This window comes from Ursus arctos, unplaced genomic scaffold (genome assembly GCF_023065955.2).
Source record: "Ursus arctos isolate Adak ecotype North America unplaced genomic scaffold, UrsArc2.0 scaffold_8, whole genome shotgun sequence".
In the NCBI taxonomy this organism is placed as follows: domain Eukaryota; kingdom Metazoa; phylum Chordata; class Mammalia; order Carnivora; family Ursidae; genus Ursus; species Ursus arctos.
The window spans coordinates 57,233,570-57,259,953 of NW_026623100.1; the positions used below are offsets into that span (position 1 = coordinate 57,233,570).

Below are 26,384 nucleotides of genomic sequence, written 5' to 3' on the forward strand. Positions count from 1 at the left end.
GCTCACGATAACACACATTCTTAATGTTCACACAATGTTCACACAAGGTCTTCTCTTAGGGGCTTTAGACACGAGCCTATAATACTGCATATTATATGCAGCGTAAAGGATTTCTTACTCTTTCTTTAAAAACATACAAGTCTAACAACATGATATAAAGGGAAATCGTCAGTGTTTCATTTAGATATTTCTTCCTGACCGACAGATATCCACGTCTTTGGATAAGTCTAATTGACTAAAAAGTGTGTGTGCCAAAAACGTCTATGTTAATGTTTATCCGCAATCTGAAATGTTCAAACTTTCTCTGTTAGCAGAATTTGGAATGATGTTTAGCTGTCCTCTGTTAGTCAGTTATAACATTATTTTAGAATTTAAAAAAAGGGGGTAGGGGAAGAAGCTATGGTGGCCGGCAAAGGAACTACTAGAGAGATCAGCTTCGTAAACGTCTTCCAGAAGATTTCAAATGTAGGTAATGTAGGGAATACACACATTCAGGTGAGAAAAGCGTGCTTGGTGGCGTGCTGAAGCAACCTGGGATGCCTGTCTGGATTGAACGCAGAGTCTGAAAGTCAATCAAATGTAAAGAGGTTGACACAGCAATGACAAGAGTGCAGCCATGTCTGAATACTGCTCTGCATGGGCTGGCAAGATGGGAAGCAGAGACTATTTTTGTCAGAATAACAAATGAATCTGTATTTTATCTGGATACCCTGAAAGCATAAATATTGTAAATAATGCATACGTTACTAAGAAATACAGAACGTGTGTGTCCCCTCCACACGCATACCTTACCATCTAAAATTAAACCTTGAACTACAATTAATAGGTGAGATGGGTTCAGGTTTTACATAAATATTTTAAGAGAGCATCTTTTTGTGAATCTTAGCTGGCAATACATGAACATTTAATTTGCTATCTTTTAGAGAGGAAAATGTGATTTATGGTATAATTTTCTACTTTGTCCTGATCATAAACCTTTCATTACACATATTTAATATAACCCTGTGGGTCTGTATCATACTGCGAAGCAACTGATTACTAATTTGCATCCTTAAAAGCGAAATTCTAAATGGCTCATTTAAAAATTTGTAATTATAGGACTTGAAAGGTCATCAGTTTTCCTCTCTTTCCATCATTAAGGGATGATGAAGGAGGAAGAAGACATTCACAGCCACCTTTCTTTTTCTGACACCGAAATTGAAGTTGTGAACCCATTTCTCTATTCCATGAATCTTTAAGTCGCAACACCAAGCAGACTATGTTGGGAAACAGAAGATAAAAACGCTCCAACAACATCCCAAAGTCAGCATCCCTGGAGATTCAATTCCTTCAAACTTTGGATCTGAGCACCTTCATGCCTTTATTTTTTCTGGCCCTATAAAAATGTTGTTTTTCCATAGACTTCATTCTAGAATGGTTTTCACCCTTAAAGAAAGTTGAAACAAACTGACAGAAGCTACATTTGTCTGTAACTACCTCTGCTCTGCCATGGAAGGGAACTTCCAACAGAAGGCTATGTTTAAGCAAATCCAGAACACTCCCAGACCGGAGATGGGCTACGCCACCGAGGGCGGGATGCTCTCCTGTTGCCCTGGCTTGGGGCTGCTCACTGGTTCTCTTCCCTCTCAGAGGGGCGCTCTGGGGTAAGGCCTTATTATTTATACAGCCTAGGTGCTATCACGGTGTTTAGCATGGAGTGAATGTTCAATAAACATTTGCTGAGTGAATGAATCGACTGATGTTCTTGCTATTTACTCCTCCACTCTCGCCAAGGCTGCCATATTAAGAGAAAAATCACAAGATGGAAAAACTTACTCTGCTGGTATTTAAGATCTTCGAAAATACTGGCACTTCCTAAACATCTCAAAATACCACTTTCCAGCACAGAAAGAAAGAATATTAAAGGCTATAAGGTGGTCCTAGATCCATGTATCAATTGTGGACTTCTCTTACTATAAATGTATCATTAAAACAAACCTTTACATAAAGAGCAGAACCAAGTAGAAATATCTTATTTATAGGTGGGTGGGGGTTTATAAGTTTGTCTGAAAAGCTTTAGTACATCACTGGAGGCAGCATGAAAGAACGGTGGCCTTATGTTCATAATTTTTCAGCATTATGACTTTATCGCGATCTAAAAATGCTTTCTAATCTATAGGGGAGAATTACCATTGAAGAGAAAGTGATAAATAATGGCAAAGTACAGAACTTGTGCATTACGGCTGGTAACAGCTATGTAGTAAACTGTTTACTCTGGAGAAAAGTGCTGTTTGCTCCCGATACACAACGGTACCTATCGGTCCTTCAGTCTACGTGAGTACCACGTAACTGCATTTGAAACCCAATGGGACTGTGTCCCTTCTCTGCTGCAGCCCTCCACACTCGTGGACACTGGCAATTCCCACTAATCTGTCAGTTAAGAACACCATGAAGGTCCTGGGGTGATTAAATAAATGCAACACTACGAATGCTTGTCCCAATCTTGACTCTGGGCTTTAGTTATTCCTTTAGTTCTGAGTTATAGTGAAACGAAAGCATGGAGCCTGCCTCCCTGTATTTGTGGCTGCAACCTTCTTTAGATGCTTGATGTGGATATATATTTCATGAAAAGTAAGAAGGTTTTTTTCTTCTGGCTACCATTAATTTTCTATGCCTGCATCATCTTCTAAATAAAAGCATTATTACTTCCTAGAATTACGGAACATTAAAACTGGAAGAGAAGTTAAAAATAATCCAGTCAAATCCCCTTGATTTAAAGATGTCGAAAATAAGACACCAAAAGACGGATGGCATTTAATTCATACCGATGTCATTTGCTACATATAGTTCATATGGTGAAGTGTAGCGTGTCTATTTGGTTAAAAGGTAATGTTATTAATAGCTTACACCGACAAAGTATTAGGTTACTAGCAGCATACCTAAATGATTTTAGTTTTAACTTTTGTAGCTATCGTACTTAAACATCTTCTACCATATTTCTTTTCTTTATTCTAAATATGGGAAAGTGAGTCAGGGATAATTTAAATTCTCTGTATGCCTTTGATGCATTACTTTGCTGAGCAGTGTTTTAAGATTGTTATTTGTTACAGGTTAAAGTAGCAAAGCTACAGTATGTTCACACAAAAGAATATTTTGTCCTATACCTTCCGTGTATTTTTTGAAGGAGTTGTTAATACTGGGTTTTGATTTCAATCTGAAAGTGGTTGTGTATGATATGCTTGGTTATACTGCAACATCATTATAGACTCTTATTAGTCGAGGATAAAGTCCATTTTTATCTTTTTCGTATCCTTAGTGCGTGGCGTATGGTAGGCAGTCAACAAATGCTAGATGAAAGATGAATGAATGAACAACAAAGCAATGAACAGGGGAGAAATTTTATTGGGCACTGGTCTTATTTTAAGCAATCTTGATGCCAGTGGTCCATATAAACCAGGTCTAATCCCTAACAGAAAACGGAGGCGTGGATGGTTAGGGCCACTGCATGTGAAATGGGGTTTAGCCGGATGCAAAAAAAAAAAAAAACCCCAAAAATAACGTAGGTGAGAAATTTAGACAAAATCAGTATTTATCAAGTAGCTGCACTGGGAAAGAGAATATACTTAAGCATCTTTCAGTGCAAGGAAGTTTCCTTTTTCTAAAACCAGGTGAAAAAGAACGAGAATATCTGACGGTTAAAATTAAAAGGTAAAAGGAAAGTTGTTCATGTGAGCTTCCTCAGAGACGGAAGAACCAGAGGCAGCTCCGTACTGGCACAAACGAGGGGAAGCTGGGGGCTTTCCGTATCAGCCAGCTTGGGCTGACTCAGAAGTGGATGTGTTATAAAACAGCTATCATTTTCTGTAAACAGAGTAACAATGACCATATGTCGGCTGGTAAAGCTAGCTTTGCATTCATTAACTTCGTTAGTCCTCAGAATAACCCATTAGTTAGGTACTATTGTTTGCCCTTTACAGATGAGGACACAGAGGCCCAGAGAAGTAAAGCCACTTGCCGTGATCAGCTAGCTACAGGCTAATGTGGGCCAGGGCCTGGGAGGAGAGCAAGACACGTACAGTGACAAGGGTCTGACAACTAAGCACCGGGCAGTCTGGTTGACTCTGACTCACCTCCTTACAGGTGTGGCTTCCAGAGAGGTGTCAGGATTGTTAACGGGACGGAGTGAGAGCAGAATGCTCTATGACCAGACTCCTGTATGATACAGACAAACTGACAAATGCCACTTGGTGTTTAATTATGTTCTTAGGTATCCAGTGGCAGCAAGTGAGATCGCAAAAGACTAACCCAGGTCAAGATTCTCCATGTGATAAAATGGGCACATGGTCAGAATGGCAAGACCACAGGAGGGGATCTTAAACAAGAAATGATGTCCGATGGCATCCCCAATTCTGATGGCTCCTTCCTTGCTCATTTGCTCAACCAACCATCTGCTGAGTGCCCCGCATAGCCCTAGGAGACGGGGCAGCTCCTTCCCTCCTCTGGTGTGAGCACGTGCGTGGGTTCTTCTACAGGACCAAAGCTACCTTTTAATAAGACTTGTAAGTTATAGAATTTGACTTAAAATGGTGATAGTTGGGGCGCCTGGGTGGCACAGCGGTTAAGCGTCTGCCTTTGGCTCAGGGCGTGATCCCGGCGTTGTGGGATCGAGCCCCACATCAGGCTCCTCCGCTATGAGCCTGCTTCTTCCTCTCCCACTCCCCCTGCTTGTGTTCCCTCTCTCGCTGGCTGTCTCTATCTCTGCCGAATAAATAAATAAAATCTTTAAAAAAAAAAAAAAAAGAAATGGTGATAGTTCACTAGTGTATTGGTTACAGGAGATTTTTCTTAGGGGAGGTCTTTTTTTTTTTTTTTTTTTTTTTTTTAATTCATTTGACAGAGAGAGAGACAGCCAGCAAGAGAGGGAACACAAGCAGGGGGAGTGAGAGAAGAAGAAGCAGGCTCCCAGCGGAAGAGCCTGATGTGGGGCTCGATCCCAGAACGCCAGGATCACGCCTTGAGCCGAAGGCAGACACTTAATGACTGAGCCACCCAGACGTCCCCCTTAGGGGACGTCTTGTATTGTATTCATGTTTGTGGCATGAATACCTACTACAGTACCTAGAACTCTGGCAGGTGCTCTATTATAGGGGGCAAAAGAAGAAAGGAGGGAGGAGGGAAGGAAGGAAGATCAGAGATCTCTGCAAATAAATAAAATTTTCACATAATGAACAGCCAATAAAGATTTATATGTTAAAAAAAAAAAAATCATTGACACAAATACAACAGTCTCCGGTCCCTCTCTCTTCCGCCATGCTAATGAACTGGAGGTGCTCGGCAGGGAGTATGTGCGCACGGTCCTATTACAAAGCCGGAGGGCAACACTACCGCAAAGACAGGCAGAGCAGAATTTTCCTAATAGCCTCACTCTGCAAAAAGCCAGTGATCCATTTTTTACTTGCTTCAATGACAACTGGAGGAAAATTGTTTCTTTGGACTTAACTACAAAGGGCTCCTTGTGAAGCGCCAGGGGTCTTATATAAGCATAACCATGTGGCGAAAAAGTTCCAACAGCAAAGGCCGGGTGAAGGCGGTAGGCGGGGAGATCAGGCACGATGAAATCTCTATTTTTAGACTTCATAACGTTCAGAAAAAAATTTAGGTATGCTCCCATGATCAGAAAGGTGTGCAGCTCAAGATGGTTGCGAAGTACTAAAATATAAACTCTTCACAATACAATACCAATTATCTCAGTGTCAAAAAAACCAAAGTTGGCCAGTTAAGTGAACACACGTGGGTGCCAAGGCAAGCTCCCTAATGAACTCAGCTTTCCAAACAGGACAGCCCCGATGCGCGGAGGCTTCTAGGACATTTAAAGATGGTAACCACCAGAGTCCCAACAACAGTTTTGTAAACTCCGTTTCAAATGCACCAACTCTAGCAGGCAGGCAGAGTGATGGGGACATGTAATTGAAAGAAACTGAATCACTCAACTCCTATTTTTGTGTCCGTTTTCTTCATCAGAAGTATTCTTATAAAAGAAAGTCTTGGACAATTAAGGTTAAGAGGACATAAAGCCCAAGATAACTGATAAATCAGAAAGTAAGCATCTATCTACATTAAGTAATTCCAAGCCTCTGAGCCCATGATATTTATACCAGAGGCTCATGGAGAATCTGCTTATTATAGAAGCATTGTCTATGTTTGAGAGATCAGAGAATGGAAAGAGATTTCAGGAAACTAAAGGAGGCCACCAAATGTTAATTCGAAAGGGACAAAGGATTCCAAAACTACAGAAACCCAAGCTTGGCATTCACAACTGAAAATTCTGCGGAAAGAATGGTTAAACATATGATTTGTGACATTTAGAAAGGAAAGCAATGACCACCAGTAGTAGGTTCATGAAGAATAAGCCATGTCCAACTAGCTTCATTTTATGTTTAAAATAGAGTTTCCAGCAAGAGTGTGGCAAATACAATGTGTTTTCAGATAAGATACAGATGGAGTGTTTCAAGACTTCCTCGTGGAGACGGAGCTGACATGTTAGCTGAGTGACTTTACTGCGGGAGTGAGGATTACGGTTCCGTGTCATTCTGCAGGAAGGTCTTCAGTGCAACGGGGATCTGTCCTTGGTTCTGTACAATTTATTTTAGTTCAATAGTTTGGATGAGGCCATGCAAGTTATGCTTATCACATGATCAAGATTAAAAAATATTCCAAATAGTTGGAAAATGGTTTATAACTCTCAGGATAATTTGTGTAATCTGGCCCTGTATTTGTATCATTAAAAAAAAAAAAAGCCAGATCTTTAAATACAGAACGAATGAAGAACCACCTACCAGCAGCTGATGTAAAAAGCACCTAGTGGTTCTAGCTACTTGTCAACTCAGGATTACCCAACAATGTGTAATTCAAAGCGTTAATGCGAACTTACGTCACACAACAGCACTGCATGGATCAGACAAAATCCTGATTTGTTTGTTTCTGGGCCACAGGTGTACATAAAGACAGTGACATTTTACAGGTATGTCAAAGATGGAAAGGACCAAGAAAGTTCTAAAGACTATGTCACGTGTGGAATGGCTGAGATGACTGAAGATGTTTATTTGAATCAGGGGGATTCAAAATCTTTTTAAACATGAAGGACAATTCATTTTTTTCCCCCCTGGAAGCAATGCAATGTCCTCTATCTAAAGTTTCAGAGGGCATGGTGTGACCGGAATCTACATGGAAGAGAGCTGGGATCAACATTCTAAGAATTATGGCTGCCACATGTGGAATGTGACAGCCTCTGTGCGGGTGACCGCCTTGTCACTGGATGACCCCAGCAACAGGGTTAGGGAGAGATCTGAGTGGGTGGTTGGGAAATGGGTACTCCAAAGCCCAGGGGGTAGCAAGGAATATCCGAATACAATGAAGGTGAAAACCAGAATAAAGGAGCACCTCTTTTCCCCCCAAAAGACTGTGTTTTGTGTGTTAAATACAAATTTTCTTTTCTTCTTTCAGGTTGCTAAGGGAATGTCATCAATAGGAATGAAAAAGATATTCAATCCCATAATATGCTTTGACAGTATCCTATTAGGCCCAGAAAAAAAGTGCAATCCTCTGTATACTTACTGTTTTTGCACTGACAGGTTCGACAACCATTGTGATCAAGTCTGAAACCATAAACACAGTCTTTCTCTGTCAGCGTACAGTTTGATAACTCCCCACACGCAGGTGGATCAATTGTGATGTAGGTTGGTTCTAATAATAAAAAGAAAAAAAAAATCAATGAAACATATGATTAGCTCTTAGACGCTATTCAATCTTTGAAATCCCACACTACAGTAAGTTGCAAAAAAAAAATCAATAATTTTCATCAAACCCTAAACTTTTATACTTTCCTAATGTTTTTAACCCCTGAAACAGAAAGATTTTTATTTAGATTTTTGAAAATCCAAAAACTCTTTTTCCTTACATTTGAGCAATTTATGTATTTCTTGGTACCCGCACATAATACTTCCCCGATGGTCACCACTATAGAAAGCAGACAGGAGAGGTTAAATCAACAACGTGTAAATTGTTAACTATGCTTCTATTTCCTCTTGCTGTTCTCTGCATTTATTCTCTATAAAAATCAGGACATAGCTCCCAACTGTCAATTATCTCTCCATTTTGCAACTCTTCTGAAATCTGGATTTCCTGTCTTTTTATGTGACACTCCTTCAATTATTACAGATGGTATGATGGATAATAGGGACTAGGAGCTTATCCTCAGGGCCCAGAGCTTATGGGAGTGGCAGAGTCAGACACAAGCAGTCAGCAGGAAGAGCGAGCTGCCATTCTGGGAGGAAAGCCTAGAAGACACAAAGGCCAAAGGTGATGCTTTACCTTCCCTTCCACGCTAATAAGGAAGATTTGTCCCGGGTAATAAAAGTAGTTACACACTTCCGTATAGTGCATTATGAGTCTATATGTTTGCAATGCTTGTTATAAATGCCTTCAAGCTTCATCCCACTCCAGGGAGATAAGTGCTCTCATTTTCCCCATTTTATGGATGAGGAAATCTAGGATTGCTCACTTGTCCCAGATCACAGAGTTAGTAAGTGATGGACCCAAGACTCAACCCAGGCATTCTGGCTCCAGAGTCACAGTCTCGGTTTCCATGCAGCACAAAGCCCACTGTCATGTCCTTGTTTTGCAGTGCAGATAAGTGACAACTTATATAACGTAAGATTGTGGGCAGGGTGTCGTCAAAAGGAACAGGGCCAGGGACATATTTATGTAGCTTCTTTTTAACCAAAAGATACTATGAACTTCTTCAGAGTAAGCTGGTTCTCACAGTATCTTTGTGAAGAGCTAAGTACGGAATGTCTCTACCTATGTTTCCACAAATGGAAAATATGAGGTGCAGAGAGGGTGACTGGCTTATCTAAGTTTACATAGCAACCCAGTAGCAGGCTGGGAATAGAACAGAACAGAGGTTCCTGACCTCCCGTCCAACACTCTATCCATTAGTTCACACTGTCTTCTCCAGTTTCGTTTCCCGTTACCATGGAAGAGAGACTAAAATAAGTGTTTTAGCTGCCACTGCTAAGATGAAGAGTTCTACATTTTTATCCATCTGCTAAAAGAGGCCAATGATTCAGCTCTTCACAGGTAGCAGGCAACTGTGACTTACTCGAGAGATGCTCTCATGAGCACGCTCCCTGGAAAGATACGTGTGAAGAGGGTGGAGCACATTCTCTATTTTTATTGCAACACAGTGTGAAGAACACCGCCCTGAAATTTTTATGTGACTTTTCCACTGCTGTAAAATTTCTAATTTCCTTCAATCACGAAAGTATCCTTTCTGACAGGTATCTGTAAACATCAAAAAGTAGTTTAAGTTTAGGCTAGTTTTAAGATGCCGTGAATTAAGATACAGCTGTGCTGCTTTCTGACATTCTTTTAAAATTTACTGTAAACATCTTTGGTTATCGGACCTATATGGTCTTTCTTTTATTGCTACTGTATCAGTCACCCAGAATACTGATTCCATTTCAGCCTTCAGCCACAAGACAGCCAATGTTTTGTCAACATTATTCTAACCACAAACGTCAGACAGAACTGAGGACCTATATCACGTTTAAGTAACCACACTATAGACCATCCCACAGAGAAAGGAGTTAGGTCTACGTTCTAGAGTTATGAGAGCAAAAATCAGGGCTGGATTCTGAATTCTATGTCCATGCTTTAGGGAATGGCTTATGGGTAAAGAAGTGCTTTGAGCACATCTGTGTGGACCCAAACCTTGTATTCTTAACTGACATTTAAGTTCATGAACGACTTTTGCCTTCAGAAAATGTATTACAGAAAAATGCATTTGGGCAGATTACACCGATCCTGGAAATGCATAATAATCATAGGGTAGTGTACAATTTGACCTTTGGTGAATTTTAGGGATTTGTTAAGAGGAGAGTGCTGTAAATGCTATTTTTGATACTTATGTTTAACACATGAAATCAGAACTCTGATCTGTGGCTAGAAAGTCAAAGGAAAAAGAAATGGGGTGGCTCGAGGATCAGAACCTCAACACTGACGTGAACAGTCCCACACTTATCCAGACAGCTTCCTCTGCTCAATAGACAGTCACAGACGTCCATCAAGCACACATCTCTCCAGGAGAAGAATCCTGAACCTGTTTTCCCACAACATTCAGGATGATAGCTTTTGCTCAGTTCAACAAATGAAAAGAAAATGCATAGGAGGGCTGTTTATTAGATGCTGGTAAATATTTCAGATAAAACAAGTCTTCCTGGATGTCTTCCGAGTCTCAGATAATATGGTAGAAAGCAAGAAACAAAAAATTATTTTGTACCTTTAAAATTATAGTTCCCCTTCACTTATGATACATTAGATGGAAGAAATTGAATGTATACATTTCAAATTATGTCTCCCTCAATATTTAATATTAAAACACGGAAAAACTCAACAAAACCATTTACTCACGAAAATTGTCAACTTACTCTAGAACTATTCAATTTCCCCTCAACAGGTTGGCTGAATACAAAAACTCTCACTGTGATACAGTCAATATAGATAGAAATCTAAATGTTTTTAGGGAGTATTTTAACACCTGTCGTCTCGTTTTATGACATTTAACAAATAAGTATTGTTTTCCTTTACGAGTACAAAATGGAACAAATTTTAAAAGCCTTTTGAGGGTGGTGACACATGATTTGGGAGGGGGTACTTACTGCCGTTGTCCTAGGTCACTGGAGGAAATGTTGATCTGTAAGAGACACATTTGTAGACAACTAGCTGTCTAACATTTCATCTGAAGTCATGCATTACATTCTATTCCCTTCCATCATTCTCTCAACATTGTAGTGCCCAGTGTCCTACCCTGTGAGGCCCTCTCTATAATATATAGTTAGATTTCTATAAGAACAATATGACAACAGGAATATGCAACTACAAATTATCTAATGAAAGATCTGATATCATCATAAACAGATCTGAGAGTTTGCTCTCAGTCCAAAGCATTCACATGTATTCTCAGAGGTGGTCCTCTTACAAACAGCAGAGCGGTGTCTGGGGAAAGAAAGACCACTGCAATTCAATTTCTTATTCCCAATAATGAACTCCAAAGTGAGACCCATTTTATACCATCTTGAATTGGAGCATTTAAAACCAATGATACATTTAGGGTCCTTACAGAGTAACGAGTAAAAGTTAATTAGATTGTTTGCAAAGTTCCTATCCAAGGAAGTTCTTGGGGGTGGGAACAGGTAATTTTAAAGACTCTAGAATCATGGTATCATAGTATGATTATTTCTAAGCCATACACATAAAGAAGCTCGAGGAAGTGTTGGTGACATGTGTGAAATGTGTGAGCTGCTTGTTAGAGTACCCTGAACTGTGTGTGTCGGGGACTGTTACTATCGCACACTTGGTCTGTGCAACGGTGTTCTGAACATGGAGAATATCCTGATGAGTCTTGACCTGAAGACCAGAAGGTTCTCATGTAAACCCTGCATTTCTATGCTTTTATATTACAAGGGATACCGAGATGATGGGCCAGTACATGTGTTTCTAGAAGGAGGATGGTGATGCTGTGCCCTTGGCAGGTTTGGGGATTATCAGCTGAGGTCCTGCTAAGACTTTTGGAGACAATGATGCATCATGGTATACGATGCCTGTTGCTTGGAGCCAAGAAAACTGGTCCCCCTTCAAATTGGCCGGGCAGAGATATGTTCGTGGGCCCCTTTCAAAGGAGAGAAATGGTCTCAGGTCTCCTCATTTAGGAGAACGAGCAAATATTTGCACAAAGGTGGGTATTTGGCGAGGGGAAGTTCAGTGAGGTACTGCTTACAGGATCAGCCTGAAATTCCATCTCATCTTGTATTGAATCAGCTGAGGAATTAAAGAAATACCTTAAAGTCCTCCAAAGGAAGAAGGCTTGAAACAGCAGGAATTCATTGTCTTTGGCTACAACTATTTCTAAAGGGAACCCTGGAACAGCTTCTTTGTGGAGAAGAATTCTAGAAATATTTTCTGAGCCTAGAAGCAATAAAGAACAAAAATGGGTGTTTGTTACATCTACATCCAGTTTGCTCGCTGTTTCCTACCCCACGTCTGAGTGGGGACTGCTGCTCTCCTCAGCCTGCTGTCTTCCTGCATGATTTTTAAAGATTCTCTGAGCACCTGACGCTGTCCAGAAGAGCTATTTTTACAAGAACCCTTGGGACTGGGTCAGGAGTGCAGATGTTCAGCCACCGATTCTTATCCTAAAGCCTTAGAGAACAAAATGCTGGAAGGAGACCTGTTATAATATGCAATAACATAAACACATAATTTTTTATTTTACATTTATTTAAAATTTAGGGATAACTATTTTTCATATCTTAGAAAGCCCAACAAAAGCCTTTCCCAGTAAAAATATTTCCAGGAAAACATTCAAATTTTTCAAGACTTAGAGAGCCTCAGAAACTAAGTTTCTGAAGAAAACCACCAATATTTTACATTGAAGTATTTCATAGGAGCAACTGTATCTCCTCAATGGAGGTTTTCAGGCCGTGTGGTCACAGTTAATTTGATGAGGAGTACCAACTTAAAATAAAACCATTATTTTAACTCCAAGGCCATATCACTAGACCATAAAATAACATATATTTGATTATTCAGGAGCTATAAATGTGTTAAGCAAATCTAAACTCACTACTTTCTTGCTTTTCGTTATTTTATAGAAAATTCTCCAAAAAGAATGGGAAGAAGTTGAAACTCAAATTTAACCTTCTTAAGATGTTGATTTACAGTTTGATTATCAGTCCTATCGCCATATCAGATAGCTTAACACATCTGGGACAACAGAATGAAAAAGAACATATTTTGATCTTCAGTTATTTTAAAGTGTGTAATAATGTGAATTTGACCCTGAAATAATTTATATAATCACCAGTTTTTACATTTCGAGCGGCTATAGCTTAAGTGAAAATGTTAATAGATGCTTTTAACTTGGTCTCTAATCTGTATCACTCCACCGAACTTCTGGTTTTGAAATAATGCACACCAAGTTTTTCTCATTACCTTGATTACTACGAGCTGTTTATCTCCCGCAAACAATACTAATTATCTCCATTGAGAAAGGTGTGAAGCACTCTCTCTGATTAGCAACCCTGGGAAGGCTGACAGCCAATTAGTAGCTCCTGAGTATGGGTGGGTGATTCTGGAAAAGTACTTGTGGAAGACATCCAGAGCCATCCCTCCCGGGTCTGTCTGAAGCACCACCTCCAGCAGGGGGGTAATTAGCTCAAGTTCCAGATTTCGATCATCTCTAGGAGTGCAGCCTCACCTTGCTGCGGCCGGGGGTGCGTGGCAGGGCTGGAGGGCCCGGCCGTGGGCAGCAGATGTCTACCAGCACCCGGAGTGCACACGTGTGCCTGCATGCACACACACGCTAAGAGAAGTCTTTCCGGAAAAAGCCTCATTATAAGCAAATTTCTAGAAAAAGTAGTGTTTTTTTTTTTTTTTTTAAGGCAGATACATTCTTACTTTTTTTTATAAGTTAAAAAAATTTCAAGTAGAAGTAACAAGATACATGAAGTTTACTCCTATCTGTCTCTGATTTACCCCTCCTTTTGGACTTCAGTTTGCCTAATGTTACACGGCTCTTGTCTGTAAATTCACAAGCCTGCTTAGAGACAGAGATGAACAATGATGTTCTCTTTTCAGTCCTAATTCAGGCATTCTCTTAAGATTTTCTTTAAAAATTATTTATTTATTTATTTATTTATTTATTTGGGGGCTGGACTTGATTAAGCCCGTGAATAGCTAATGAGTGGGAAAATTCCAAAGCTTCACTCACTTTCTAAGGCTAAATCTATCTGGTCGCCTACAGCCTACCAGGTACTGTGTGCCTGGCCGGGGCCATAAAACTGGAGATAAAGTTGGAAAAGACAGAACCAAAGGAGATAGCTTATCTGCTTTACTGTATCTTCATATGTCATTCTGTTACCACAGTGGCTTTTCCAATGTGACCATAACTAGTCAGAAAACCATTCCAATAAATCACCAAATTGTCAACATAATTACAGCCTGGGAAGAGAAGTGCTATAAAGATGAAATTTTCCCAAATGAAGCTAGAGGGGAAACTATTCATGTAGATGATGAGAAGAGAGAGACTAAGGATACAAAAGTCCCCTGATCTGGAAGGTGGGGATTTCCATGGGGTATGGATGTGTATTTACGAAAGTCTCATGAAGTCATGGAAAAAAAGCTACAGCTGGAGTTTTCAAATTCTTTCAGCCACTACACACTTAGTGATCCTTTTTTCCTTTGTATATATTTCTCATAACAACACCTACATCCTTGTAATTTTTAAAGTACTTATCACAGAGCAGTTTCTTTATTTTAAGATGAATGGTGTGAAAATGTCCCCAAGATCTGTATTATTTTATGGTCAGATAGAGAAGTGACCATATGTTTACTTTAGACCTATTTATTAACTTTGTATGCTTTTTCCAAGGAACTTGGCTGTTAGAGATATTTTTCTTCCTTTATCAATCTCATATTTAATAGGAAAAGACAGTAGTAGGATTCTGAGGTTATTAAAAGACCACAAAAGACAAATTAAAATTTTTTTATATAGAGGATATCTTTTTCCAAGAATTCAGCTTGAGAGAGCTTACAAAATGATTGGATTCCAAGAATAATTTGGATCTTTTATACTTGTCTTATATTTTATTAGCATATTATTTTTATTGTTCATTTTCCTGGAGGATGGATCTTGGTAATCTTTAACCAGAAATAATGGGTCACATTTACAAATACATTTTAATAGCTATCTTGAACTGGGGTGTGTCAGGTGGTCAGAATTTTGGTACCTCAACCCAATCCTCTGGAAAATGGCCGAGGACCAGAGAGGAAAGGTCCCTGCATTAGGAACAATGGCTTATTCGCGGTTTATAACCTCAGCACCAAGCCTAGTACTTGGCCCACAGTCATGCTAAACGAATGAATAAAGAAGAACAAAGAGGCCTGAGCATGGAGGGTCAGGGCACACTTTTTGATGAAGAAGGGCTCCCATTCAGGATTGTCCTTAACAGGCTGAATCTCTAATTTCCTACCTTTTGGGGGACTGGACAGTGAGTTCCTTAGGCTTCTCATTGCTGTGGCAGCCCCTTACACAGGGTGGGCACGCAGCAGCTGAGCCTCTCTCGAGCAGCAAGCTAGATCAGAAGGCTGCTGTGAACCTGACTCTAAGAATACAGTGCAAACTAGGCGAAAATCCCCAAACCCAAGCGTCTCCGGGAGGCACCCAGGGAGGGTCCTCAACTGCCTCAAGCAGGTGAAATTATGACCTGTATCTTCGGCTGGGAAGGTAGGCAAGTATGCAAAGCACTGCAGGTCTCCCTCAAAATTCTTAACATAAAATCTGACACCCCAAATTTCAATGAGCTGGGGAATTTACTTCTAGGGCTATCTCCATTCACTGATGGTGCCAAAGGAGTCAAGTGTTATTAAAATAGTCCTGGAAAGGGCTGGGCACGCACTCAATTCAGCAACACAACTAGTGGGTGACGAAGAATGGGCACTTTTGCCTAGTGCTCAGCAAATTGACCTTGCGATGGAAACAAAGACCGGCAAGAGGCAGAAGGAGAAAAGGGACAAGTGGAAACCGGAATGCAATCGAGGACACTGATGATGTCATCTCAGTGCCCAGCACCTGGAGCCCATTTATTTTCCTCAGTGGAGATGTGAGCGCCCCCAGTCAGGGCCCCGGGCCTGGAGAGGACGAGGCTGGGCAGACGGGGAGCCTCAGCACAGGGACAGCTGGGGAGAGCGGCGCGCGTGCCCTCGGGTGGGGCCCGTATCCCTGGGCAGCCTCAACGGGCTTTCCCGGAGGTCAAACAGCAAGGTCCAAATTCCTGAGCCAGGCAGAGGCTCAGGAAAACTCACAGGATCAAAGGCCAGGCCACAAAAAGGTCAGAATAATGGTAACTGGATCTCAGCACTGAGAATAGAGCCAGGAGCAAGAACAGCTTCTGAATCTGAGCCACGATGGTCAAGTACTTTCATAGTCACCAACTTACTTTCCTCACCCTCTCCCTTCTCACAATGGAGGTCTAAAGAGAAGCAAGGCCAAGGACGTGGATTTGGAGTTAGGAGATTTAGCTTGAGTCCCTATTCCCTCATTATCTCACATGTGATGCTGAACCTCTTTGGGCTTCTATGAAATGAGAATATCCACTATTCCAACTTACAATATCACTGTGAGGCTCAGATAAGATCACAGAGAGGGGACGACAAACGCCAGGTGTTACGTGGATATTACTTTTTGCTAGAATTACCGTTGTCATGACTATCTTGCCTGCCTGGAGCTTGAACTGGTCTCAGAGGATGGCTGAGCAAATGAATTATGTGCCCTTCTGCAGGCCTTCAATGTTCAGCTGATAAATGGTACAACTGCTTTGGCATTCTGAACCCTGTCCATTGTAACCTAAGCATCCTTTTCTATCTCCAGTGATAACAGGAAAAGCATCTGGGATGTGGGTCGGTCCATGACATCCTTTCATATGGTCTGGTAAGCTTTGGAGCGTGTTAGTGACCAGCCACTGGCGCCTTTCACATTTGCTGAGTGGCAGTCTGATATCATTGTTCTGCATTTTGACTGTGCCCGTGGTGTCTCGAAGAGAACAGAAATCTCTTCATAATCAGCTTATCCAGTGTGAGTTGAAACAATGGTTCTGTGTGCCTGGCTGACCCCGTTCTTCCTCTCTCATGATGGGGGCCTTGCTGGATCTTTGGGGAGGAGGGCAAACTCATTACATTAAAATATAGAATATTTTGGTAACTTTGCCAGTAGTCCTGCCACTCTCAAGTTGCAAGACGATACAGAAGACCCATCTCTAAAAGCTGTCTTTGATGAGCAAATCCTAGTTTCAGACGTGGGACCGAATTAAGACTTATGTCAACAGTAAGAGATAGTTCAACCAGTACTTTCTTAACAATACTGGGGGCGTCTCACTCAAGTAATAATGTGCTCAGTGTCTGTCACAGGACTGTAGAGTATCCCTACTGAATTAATCTGGCCTAAAATCTCCTGGTTCCCCGAAAGCAGGAAAGAGTCATGATCTTGAAAAGATCTGGATATGCCAATCCCTCTCAATCTGCGAGGCCTATGGTCATCCCGAACGGATTATTATCATTGCTAAGCATTTTTTAAAGATTTTTAATAAAATAGAGACTCCATGAATTGTTTTAGAAAGTGAACTGATGTGCAGGGCAACAGCCTTCTAATTAAGGTGAAAAAGAACACCATCTCTTGTCTTCCGACTGATGGCCAAAGTAATGGTGCCAGGACCACAGTACAAGGCACGGGCATGAACAAATGGTAGGTTCTGAATACCCCAACAAGCATTAAATATACCTAGCAGGATTCCAAAGCAGGTCCAAAGCAGCCTCAAATTTTATCATGCATGTACACTTTTTCAAAGTAAGGAAATGAGGGCCAAGGTAAATTTTAAGTAGAAAAGAAATCACTGCAGCCAGGGATGAGGTCAGCACCCAGAGTGCATGCTGTGAGGTCCTGCCTGGTGGGGGACGTGGCTCACAGACTCCGCTCTCCGTCTGCTCCAGCAGCCAAGGTGAAAAGTCGAACCTAGAGGGCTGAGGGCTCTAAGGCCCCCCGGAGACCAAGTACTTGTTGGCCTTAGAACTTTCTTGGGGATTCCTGATTGTGTTTCACAGTGGTGTTGCAAAATCAGAGCTAGAGCCTTGTCCTGAATCTTATTTTCGATTGGTGCCCAGCATTAAACTCTGTGGTCTCCAGGGGTCTGGCCACCTGAACTGGGCTCTGTTTCAAACAAACGTGATAAATCCAGCTCATCTCTCAGGTGTGAAAGTAAAATTCACTTGATATGTAAACAGCTATTCTGTAGATATAAATGGTAAGTACAAATACGGTCTAACTGCTACTAATTCAACTCAAATTAAAAAGAAAAACACGCGTGAAATGCCAAGGCATCACCATCACTTCGTGTTTCTGACAAATTTCAAAAAAGCACTCAATGTTCATTATCCCTTATTACCTACCGAATTTTGATCAAACTGACGGGAGGACCCCTAGACCAAGATGTGGCCGTGCTGAGTCCCCCGGTAACAGATGTCCCAGTGTGCATGCTGATGGACACGGGGAGCACGTGGGAGTCTCAGACCGAGATGAGGACGTGTGGGTGTGATCCAGCTCCCCGCCCCCTCTACCTCTAATGGAAGACCCACAAAAGGCCAAGGAACCCTCTTCGGGAGACATTTTCATTCCTGCAGGATTTTTTTTTTTTTTTAAACAATAATACTGCAGCAGACATTTTATACACTTGAGTGACATTTTATCTTCAATAATCAGACAGACACAGCACAGAAAACACCTCTAAAGAGGGCTTCTAAAACAATTCACTGGGTTACAATCTCTGAAGCTAACCCTCATGTATCAAATAATGGGACATCATTCTGTTCTTATACGATAAACTGACACCATACAGTGAGATGGTTTAAAATGGTACCACCATTAGTGGAGTCAGAGAGCTAGGATATTAAAAATAAATCACGTAGGAATCACTACCTCTCTTAAAATTTCTATAGGGAAATTATTTTAGTCTAATCTATTTGAAAATATGTTTGAATGGAGCACCTGTAACTTCACAGAAATGTTATAATACATGACCATTTAAATAAATGCTTCTAGCCCCTAGAAGTCATAAAAATACTATGTTCTAAGTGAATTGATTTTTTTTTTTAATAAACACACCAGGAGTTATACTTACAAATAGGTGTTATTGCTAAAAGCACTCACTTTCAGAGGCTATATGCTTGTGCTGAAATGCTATTCATGTTAAAATTCTATTTGAAACTTCTCTTTGGAGTTGCTTTTCAGAGCAAATTACTCTGTCATAAAAGACAAAGTGCCTTTATTTTACTGTCCCTTTTTGCTTCCTCTGCATGATTTTACCGAGCTAGATCATCTACTTTTTTCACCAGACTCAGACGTCAATGACTGTGACTATTTCCTAGAGTCTGATAAACCTTGAAAGTCGAGGGTCTGCGGAGCTAAGGGCATTCACGAGGATGTGCCGTGAGCTCCGGAGCCAGTTCCAACAGAGAAGTACCAAAAATATTTTGAACGACCATATTTCTGCAGGAACTGTACAGTTTTCCCATACAACTATTTTGAAAGGAAAAACACTTCACTTGGGTATGTGAATCTTGGTATGTTTAAAACTAATTTTGCTACTTTATCAACGAACCTGGTATAGGTATAAACAAACAAGCTTCCTGCGAAAAGTACAATCAGGTGTTTTAAAACAGGTGTGTTGAGACCCATCCATTCCCTAGCATGGAGGTCAACAGCGGGGAAGGAGACAAAAATGAGGACTGCAAAATAAGATGGTCTAACACAGTCATGGTTAGGTAAAGCGGAAAATCTCTGAAAAGCTAGACAATGGGGTTATTAGTTAAAATGTTAAATTCTACCAAGCTGACAAAAGCTAAAAGAAAACCAATTCTGCGACTTCTGGGTCAATGGTTGTACCATAAAGAAAATGGAATCTTCCTCTTTTAAAAGTCCATGAGCCTTTTCTGAAGGGCATGTTTCTTAATAACCTTCATTAACTTCTGTTTGGTTGCCTAAGAGTTGTCTCTTATCCAAAAAAAGTTTAACACAGTCTCAGTAGAGATTGTGTTTATTTAAGCTTGTTGGAAAAACATTCCTATCATTTCAAGAATGACTAAATATTTTTCATTCACATAGTTAGCATTCCAGACTATGTTTTCCTGCCTCTGTTGATTAGATGAAAATTAGCAGGCCCAAGTCTGAACTATGAGACCCAATTATTATCTACGTAGGAAAATTAGGAGACACCTAGCAATAATGCCCTTTTAGGTATGGGAAGTGGACAGCAGGAGAAATAAAGAGCTACCTGCCCCTCGCAGGCCACATTCACAGGAAAATGTTTCATAGCCAGGACTGCTGAAAACTGCAACATCAGAGCCAGAGGTTTTTCTAATCATCTCAACAATAACATTCTCATGTTATTTGAAATATCTAAAGCTATTTTAAATGACTGGAGAAAATAAAAATATTATGAAATTCATCCAAGAAAAAGTTTTGGTGCTTTAGGTTACATACCCACCTAGGTTAACACACAGCCCTCTGCTGTGGGTTTGTTACCCAACACAGGGCCTTATTTGGACAAGCTAAAAAACAGACCATGCCATATTTTAATTCCCATTTATGGAACGGGTTTCCAGGACACTTAGAGTTAAAGGATGAAACAGCATGCCTAACAGTCTTTGAGATATTACGAGTATTTTATTATTCTTGGCCTACTAATAATAGCACCGTCCATGGCACTGAAACAATACCACCCATAAACTGAGTTTTGATCCCTGTTTGATGTACCAGAATGTTAATATCATGTGACCTTGCGGCATCTCTGACTTCACAGCTTCTTGGGTCAGCCAAACTATGTTTGACTCCTAGCCACAGAAGCAGTAGCTTAATCATTTGAGATACTGTTCAGTGAGGAAGTATTATGGGCAGGGCTGGAAACATTTTTTCTTGTTTTAAGGAATTCCCACCCAGATATGTGCCTGGTACGGACTTTTCTGGCAGCCTAAGAGAAATTAAATTTGAAGGGTGGCTTGATTCAAATGGTATCATCAGCATTTATGGGAAAGAATAGGGTGTTCCTATAAAATTAGGATTGAGGAGGAGGACAGCCCGTTTGACAGCTGACAGCCCTCCAGAGGTACTCAGCATGCTCTCCACTCCGTGAGCTGATGCTGAAGGGGCTTATTCAAGCCACACAGGTCAAGAAAAGCCTCACTCACGCTCTTCAACACTGTCCCAAGTAGGACCAGAATTACCCAACTAAGAGATCCAAGAAAGCCAGGTGCCAGGAAGAAAGATGGTTGACTGTCTGGTTCAGTCACAGTCTATCCTAGGTCCAGAGAACTAGGAAGAATCAATGCCCAGAGAATCTTATTCAGGAGTTGGTGTGCTCCAGACAAGCAGAATTATTAGACCCGTCTGAAACTCCATTCAGTTTCATATAATAACTCTGTGCATAGCACACATTTTAAGTTCTTATTAAGGAAATTTAAAAAAATACTTAAGTAGATAGAATAATACGACAGACCTTTATATACCCATTATCTAGCTTTGATAAGCTACAAATATCTCTTTGATTTCCTGTCTGAGATGGGAAATAGACTGGCTCTTGTTTCAGAGAAACAGAACTCGTAGAAAGAAACGAGCCATCTGCCCAACCACAAGCATGGAATTCATTTACTGGCAACCTAAGTCGTGATATTGAACATTACCTTATAAAATAGTACCCATGTTGTTCCTAATTTTCGATAGGAGATACTCTCCGTGTTGGCTCCGAAATCCCCCAGGTCATCAAAACAAACAAATCCCCCCAGCAGGTCCCAGTGGCCACCTGGGTGGGATCCAGCCACAACCCAAGATGAAACAGTAGATCAGGCTTGACATCAAGATTTCGAAGTGACAATGAAATTCTTATCTCTTGCATCAGGTGTGGCAGCCAGGCTGGCTTCACACCTGTTCACATTTCTTGCATTTTTCTTACTGAGTCATCCAGGGCATGTCCTATACACCTTAGAGCCAAAATTTCCCTCCCCAGCACCTTATCTTACCTTTAATTATACAATAGATTTTTTTTTTTTAATAGAAAGTAGGACTGTGTCCTTAGGGTCCCTCTGACATTAAGAATCAGCATAGGCAGCATTTATATCTGATGTTATTGGGGAAAAAAAGTATTTTCAATATTGAATTGTGACATTAAAAAAAAATTCTAGCTGAAACAAGGCAGCAGCACCTATGTACTCGCAAGGCAGGTCTTAAAAGCAGTACATTAAATTTGACAGCGAGCATTAGCCTTGTAGGGTCTGCGGAAGCCCCACTTAAACTCTGCGAGTCTGGATACAGGGGCTGAACTGCAGAGAGAACAAGCCACAGTTTACACACCGGTCTTGGAAGACCCCGTGGCCACCCTGGGAAGGAGTCGAGAGCTCAGGGCTCATCAGGAGGCTGCGTGGTCAACCTGAAAGTAATTGGTCCAACTCTCCTGGAGACATCTGGGCCCACCGTGTGCCAAACACACTCCATCTAACACCCTGCTTTCTATTCTCAGAGTGCATTTTCAAATAGAAGCATTCTAACATTATTCTTTCTTCATCTGATCAGGGTCAGCATTTGAGACTCTGGTTAAGCAAACCTTTATCAGGGTACGCCGCCTCACTCAGCTGAGACGGAGATCTGTAAAAGGAGTTTGCCTGATTTCCTACTCCAGGCTTTCCCTTGCTCCCTAACTCACTCTCTCATCATTTATTCATTAATAACTTCTGAGTGCCTACTTACATGTCAGGTGCTGTTTTACGGATCCAAAAGAATAGGATAAGTTCCTAGCTCACGGGGGAGGAGTCTCGTTCAGGCTGCTGGTGAACCTGGAGTGCAGTGCAGGGTCTGTCTCAGGGGCAGTCCTCCTGCAGGGTCCAGAGCCAAGGCTCTGGGAACACACTGCTCCGCCATTTTTGAGCTGTATGACCTTGGGCAAGTTACATGGCCTCTAAACTTGGGGTTCTGTGATGATAAATGAGGATGGTGCTACCAGAGGGAAGTTGTGAGGATCAAATGAGCTGTTGGTCTTGAAGCACTCAGGCTGGCTCAGTCAGTGTGCAAGAAATGTTAGCTACTGTCATTAAGGGCTATAAATAAGATGACACAAATAGTACTAGATGCCGAGGAAGACCTCATTCTGCCACCTTCCTTTTCTGTTTTCAGGTTTTGGGGTTTTTTTTAAGTTATTTATTTGAGAGAGAGAGGAGAGAGAGCATGAGTGTGGGGGGGGGGCAGAGAGAGTCTCAAGCAGACTCTGTGCTGAGCACGGAGCCTGATGCGGACAGGGCTCGATCCCATGACCCTGAGATCATGACCTGAGCCAAAACCAAGAGCCGGACGTTCAACCAACTGTATCACCCAGGTGCTCCTCTGTTTTCAGTTTTTATGGAGATAAGGCCATATCTTCCATCTGGACACTTAAATTGCAAACTTCATATACTATTCCATTCTCTTCCATCCTAGCTCTTTAAAAAGGGCCAGAAAATTTAAATCATGCGATTGGAGAATAAGAAGAAATGGAGAAAAGCCAGCAGAACAAAACCCAAGAATACAATCAGTTACAGACTTACAAAACTGGATGGCTTATCTGTATACCTGAATTGGGTGTTGACAATAACTCGGTAAGACTCACTCATGAGAGTACTTAAGTGCCAATTTAAAAAGCACTTAGGTACTTGTGAATCAAGTTAGCTGTCAAGTAATAGCCAAGTCTTGAAGAGCCCCCAGGTTCCAGTCCCCATTCCTCCAGGAGTCACCAAACACATGGTGTTGTCACTTGAAAGGTAGAGCTCCAGGAACAATAATGGTCACAACAAGGTGACCAGCTGTCCCTGCAGGTCCTAACATGCCATATTTGTTAATACATAATTTATTTAAGAAAGAATCTCAAACCACAATCTTTGTGTGGGCTCTTTCATCTCATTTCAGGCTCTGACTATGTATCCCGGGACTGTAGCGAACAGGGTGAGGACCAGCATTTGTTATGCAATTGTGCGCAGAGGAATTTACTGTGTACAAACTGCATAAACACCAGTGTTCCTGGTTTTCTCCAAATAACAGTGGCTGATTATTTATTACACATTAACACCTCGCTTTTTTTCTTATTTCATCTAATCTTTTCACTCTTCTGAGTTCACCTGAAATTCTACTTAAATATGCTGCTGAAAAAGTATTTTCGAATAGTTCAGAGACTTTCTTGGGTCCTATAAACTAAGAAACAAGATTCATTTGCCTAGTATTATTTTATAAGTTTATTATTATTAATAAGTAACCTTTTAGGATTCACTCTTAAGCTGGGCACTATTTTTTGATCCCATACCAAAAGATCTTTTCTGTCTTCCTCTTACGTCTTAAAATGAGAGTTACTGGAGAGCAAGCACAATCTTATATGAAACTCACTACTTAAGAGCAAAACCAAGAAATTCAGGATAATCTAGTTCTCTGAGGACTAGAAAATGGGCTGCGCTGAAGGCTGGATGAAGGAGAGAAGGGGAACGGAGACCAGCAGAAGCTCACAGCTTGAAATCAAGATGCTGAGTTACAGTGAGAGACTGTCCAGACGTCAGGCTCGGGAAGACAGTCTGGGATGGGTCTCAAAGGCATCGGTTCCCTGAGCTCCTCATACTGCCACCCCACTCCGGTCTCCCCCCGACACAGGGCCAAGAGCCAGAGATGAAGAGAGATGAATAAGGGAACTGGAAATAGGGGCATGAGCAAACAGATGACATGCGGGAGTGCAGGCAACAGACAGAACTGAATAAGACGTCCGTGTATCCCATCACGGCTACGTAACTGCCACTGACCTGGGAGGAAATTACCCTTGTCTCTCTCAACCTTAATTTCTTCATCTTTAAAATGGGCTGATGAGGCCTGCACAGTGTTATCGAGAGGATTCAATGACATCAGGTACAGATACAAAGCACTTAACCCCACAGCACCTAAAGACGGGCACACCTTTTCTCCTGGTTTAATTTAAAACAGCCTAAAACATTTTCTCTGACTTTAACAAGGAGTTGTCTCTTATTTATCTTTGTGTCCAGTGCTGCATTTGGACAATCAGAAATTCTTAATAAATTTTTTGGAATTAACAGTTGACCAAAACTATCACTCCTTTCTCAACAGTGGAAGATTAGATTATAACCCCAAGTAGATGCTGTGAGACCAAACTCTAAGTAATCACACTAACATTCGCTCCCTATCCAAACATCTACACGACGCACGGATCTATCCGTCCGTCTCACACACACAGACATTCCTGGTCACTGACAGTCTCCCTGCCCTATCACTGCAACGGTGGGCACGCTAATGCCTGCAAAGGGCTTGCCTTCCCTTCACTTACTTTCGGAGGGAAGGCCTTATTTTTTTTTTATATAAGCTTTTTAGGCTTATTTTCAATTTATAATTCAAGATTCATGAAGTTAAAGGATTAGTGTTTGCTGGTTCATATACTTAGGCTTTAAATTTCTCTTAAAGTTATCATGCACATATGTGAACTTAAGTATTTCAAGTTGACAGCAGACTGTCCCCAATTCTCAGGGAAAGCTATTTCCACCTCTGTTTCGGCAAGGTGCCCTTTCTCATAAAGCCGACCCTATACCATCATATGTATTTCCATCCACTCCTTTTTCCGGCACTAAAGCACTGCCTTCAGGGGATGGGAGGAGTGTACGTGTGAGGGGTGGGTGATTTCCACAAAACTGGTCATCTGGAAGCTATAAACTTTTGAAGTGTGGCAGCTGCACTCTGAGAAGAGTAATGGTGAGGGAATTGGTGATGTCAATAGACCTAGAGTCCTCCAGCTTAAATTTTTATATGATTTTTAAGTTCTTCAGAATTCTAAGCCCTCTGAGGTTAACGAAGCTAGTCAGGCAAACACTGAAGTCTGAGTTTCTTACAATTTAGGTAGAAGCAAAAGACTTCCTGATATAGGATTTAGTCAACTGAATTTCTTAAGATTTTATTTATTTGAGAGAGAGAGAGAGAGCGTGCACAGGGGGGAGGGGCAGAGCGAGAGGGAGAGTCTCAAGCAGACTCTGCGCTGAGTGCCAAATGTGGGGCTCGATCCCAGGACCCTGAGATCAAGACCCGAGGAGAAACCAGGAGTCGGCTGCTCAACCACCTGCACCACCCAGGCACCCCCAGCCAACTGAATTTCTGAAAAGACCTGTCAGTTTCTTAATAGCTGTTTTAAAAAATTCTAGAAGGATCCGTCTTCAACACGATCCACTGCAGTTCGTTTTACTGTGCAAATGTGCTTCGTAATGATGGATACTCTCTGTTGGATCTGTCAGTATAAATATTCACTCTCTTGTCTGTATTAACAGGTACAGAGGATTAAGGCTGACTTACGTGTGCAAAGAAACTTCCCAGGACAGGGGAAATAGGCTGCAGTAGGGCTTGGGAAAGACTAATCCAGGAAGCCTTGGGCTCCTCTCCATTAAACAGGAAGAGAGGCAGTGAATGCAGGCAACCAAGACCTTAGTAAAAGCCTCAGGATTTTGGAAGGAGAAGGGGTGCTCAGGGCGAAGGCATTGGGGAGAGCAAACTGCCTTTGACGGTTGCAGGCTTTTCCTCCAGCATCAGGACTCCTGGGCTCACGGAAACATGATAAATCAAACATGCCACGCTGGAGTCATGGGTCTTATTTCCCATTCTATCTCACTGCGTTGACCTTTGGATGCTAATTAGGCTTGAAGTGAAGGGGACTGAAATGTATATATTCTTATATTGTAAAGTATTGAGA

At 41.4% G+C, this 26,384-nt stretch overlaps 1 protein-coding gene across 9 annotated transcripts in view; it reads right to left on the minus strand.

The window, feature by feature from the left end:
* Positions 1-26,384, minus strand: part of CRIM1 (cysteine rich transmembrane BMP regulator 1) — a 187,638-nt gene that overhangs the window by 43,539 nt on the left and 117,715 nt on the right. For all 9 annotated transcript variants that reach the window (XM_026478799.4, XM_048222724.2, XM_048222722.2 and 6 more), the window contains one exon: positions 7,594-7,722. In XM_026478799.4, the coding sequence (XP_026334584.1) occupies positions 7,594-7,722 (129 nt within the window). The remainder of the gene's footprint in view (positions 1-7,593; positions 7,723-26,384) is intronic.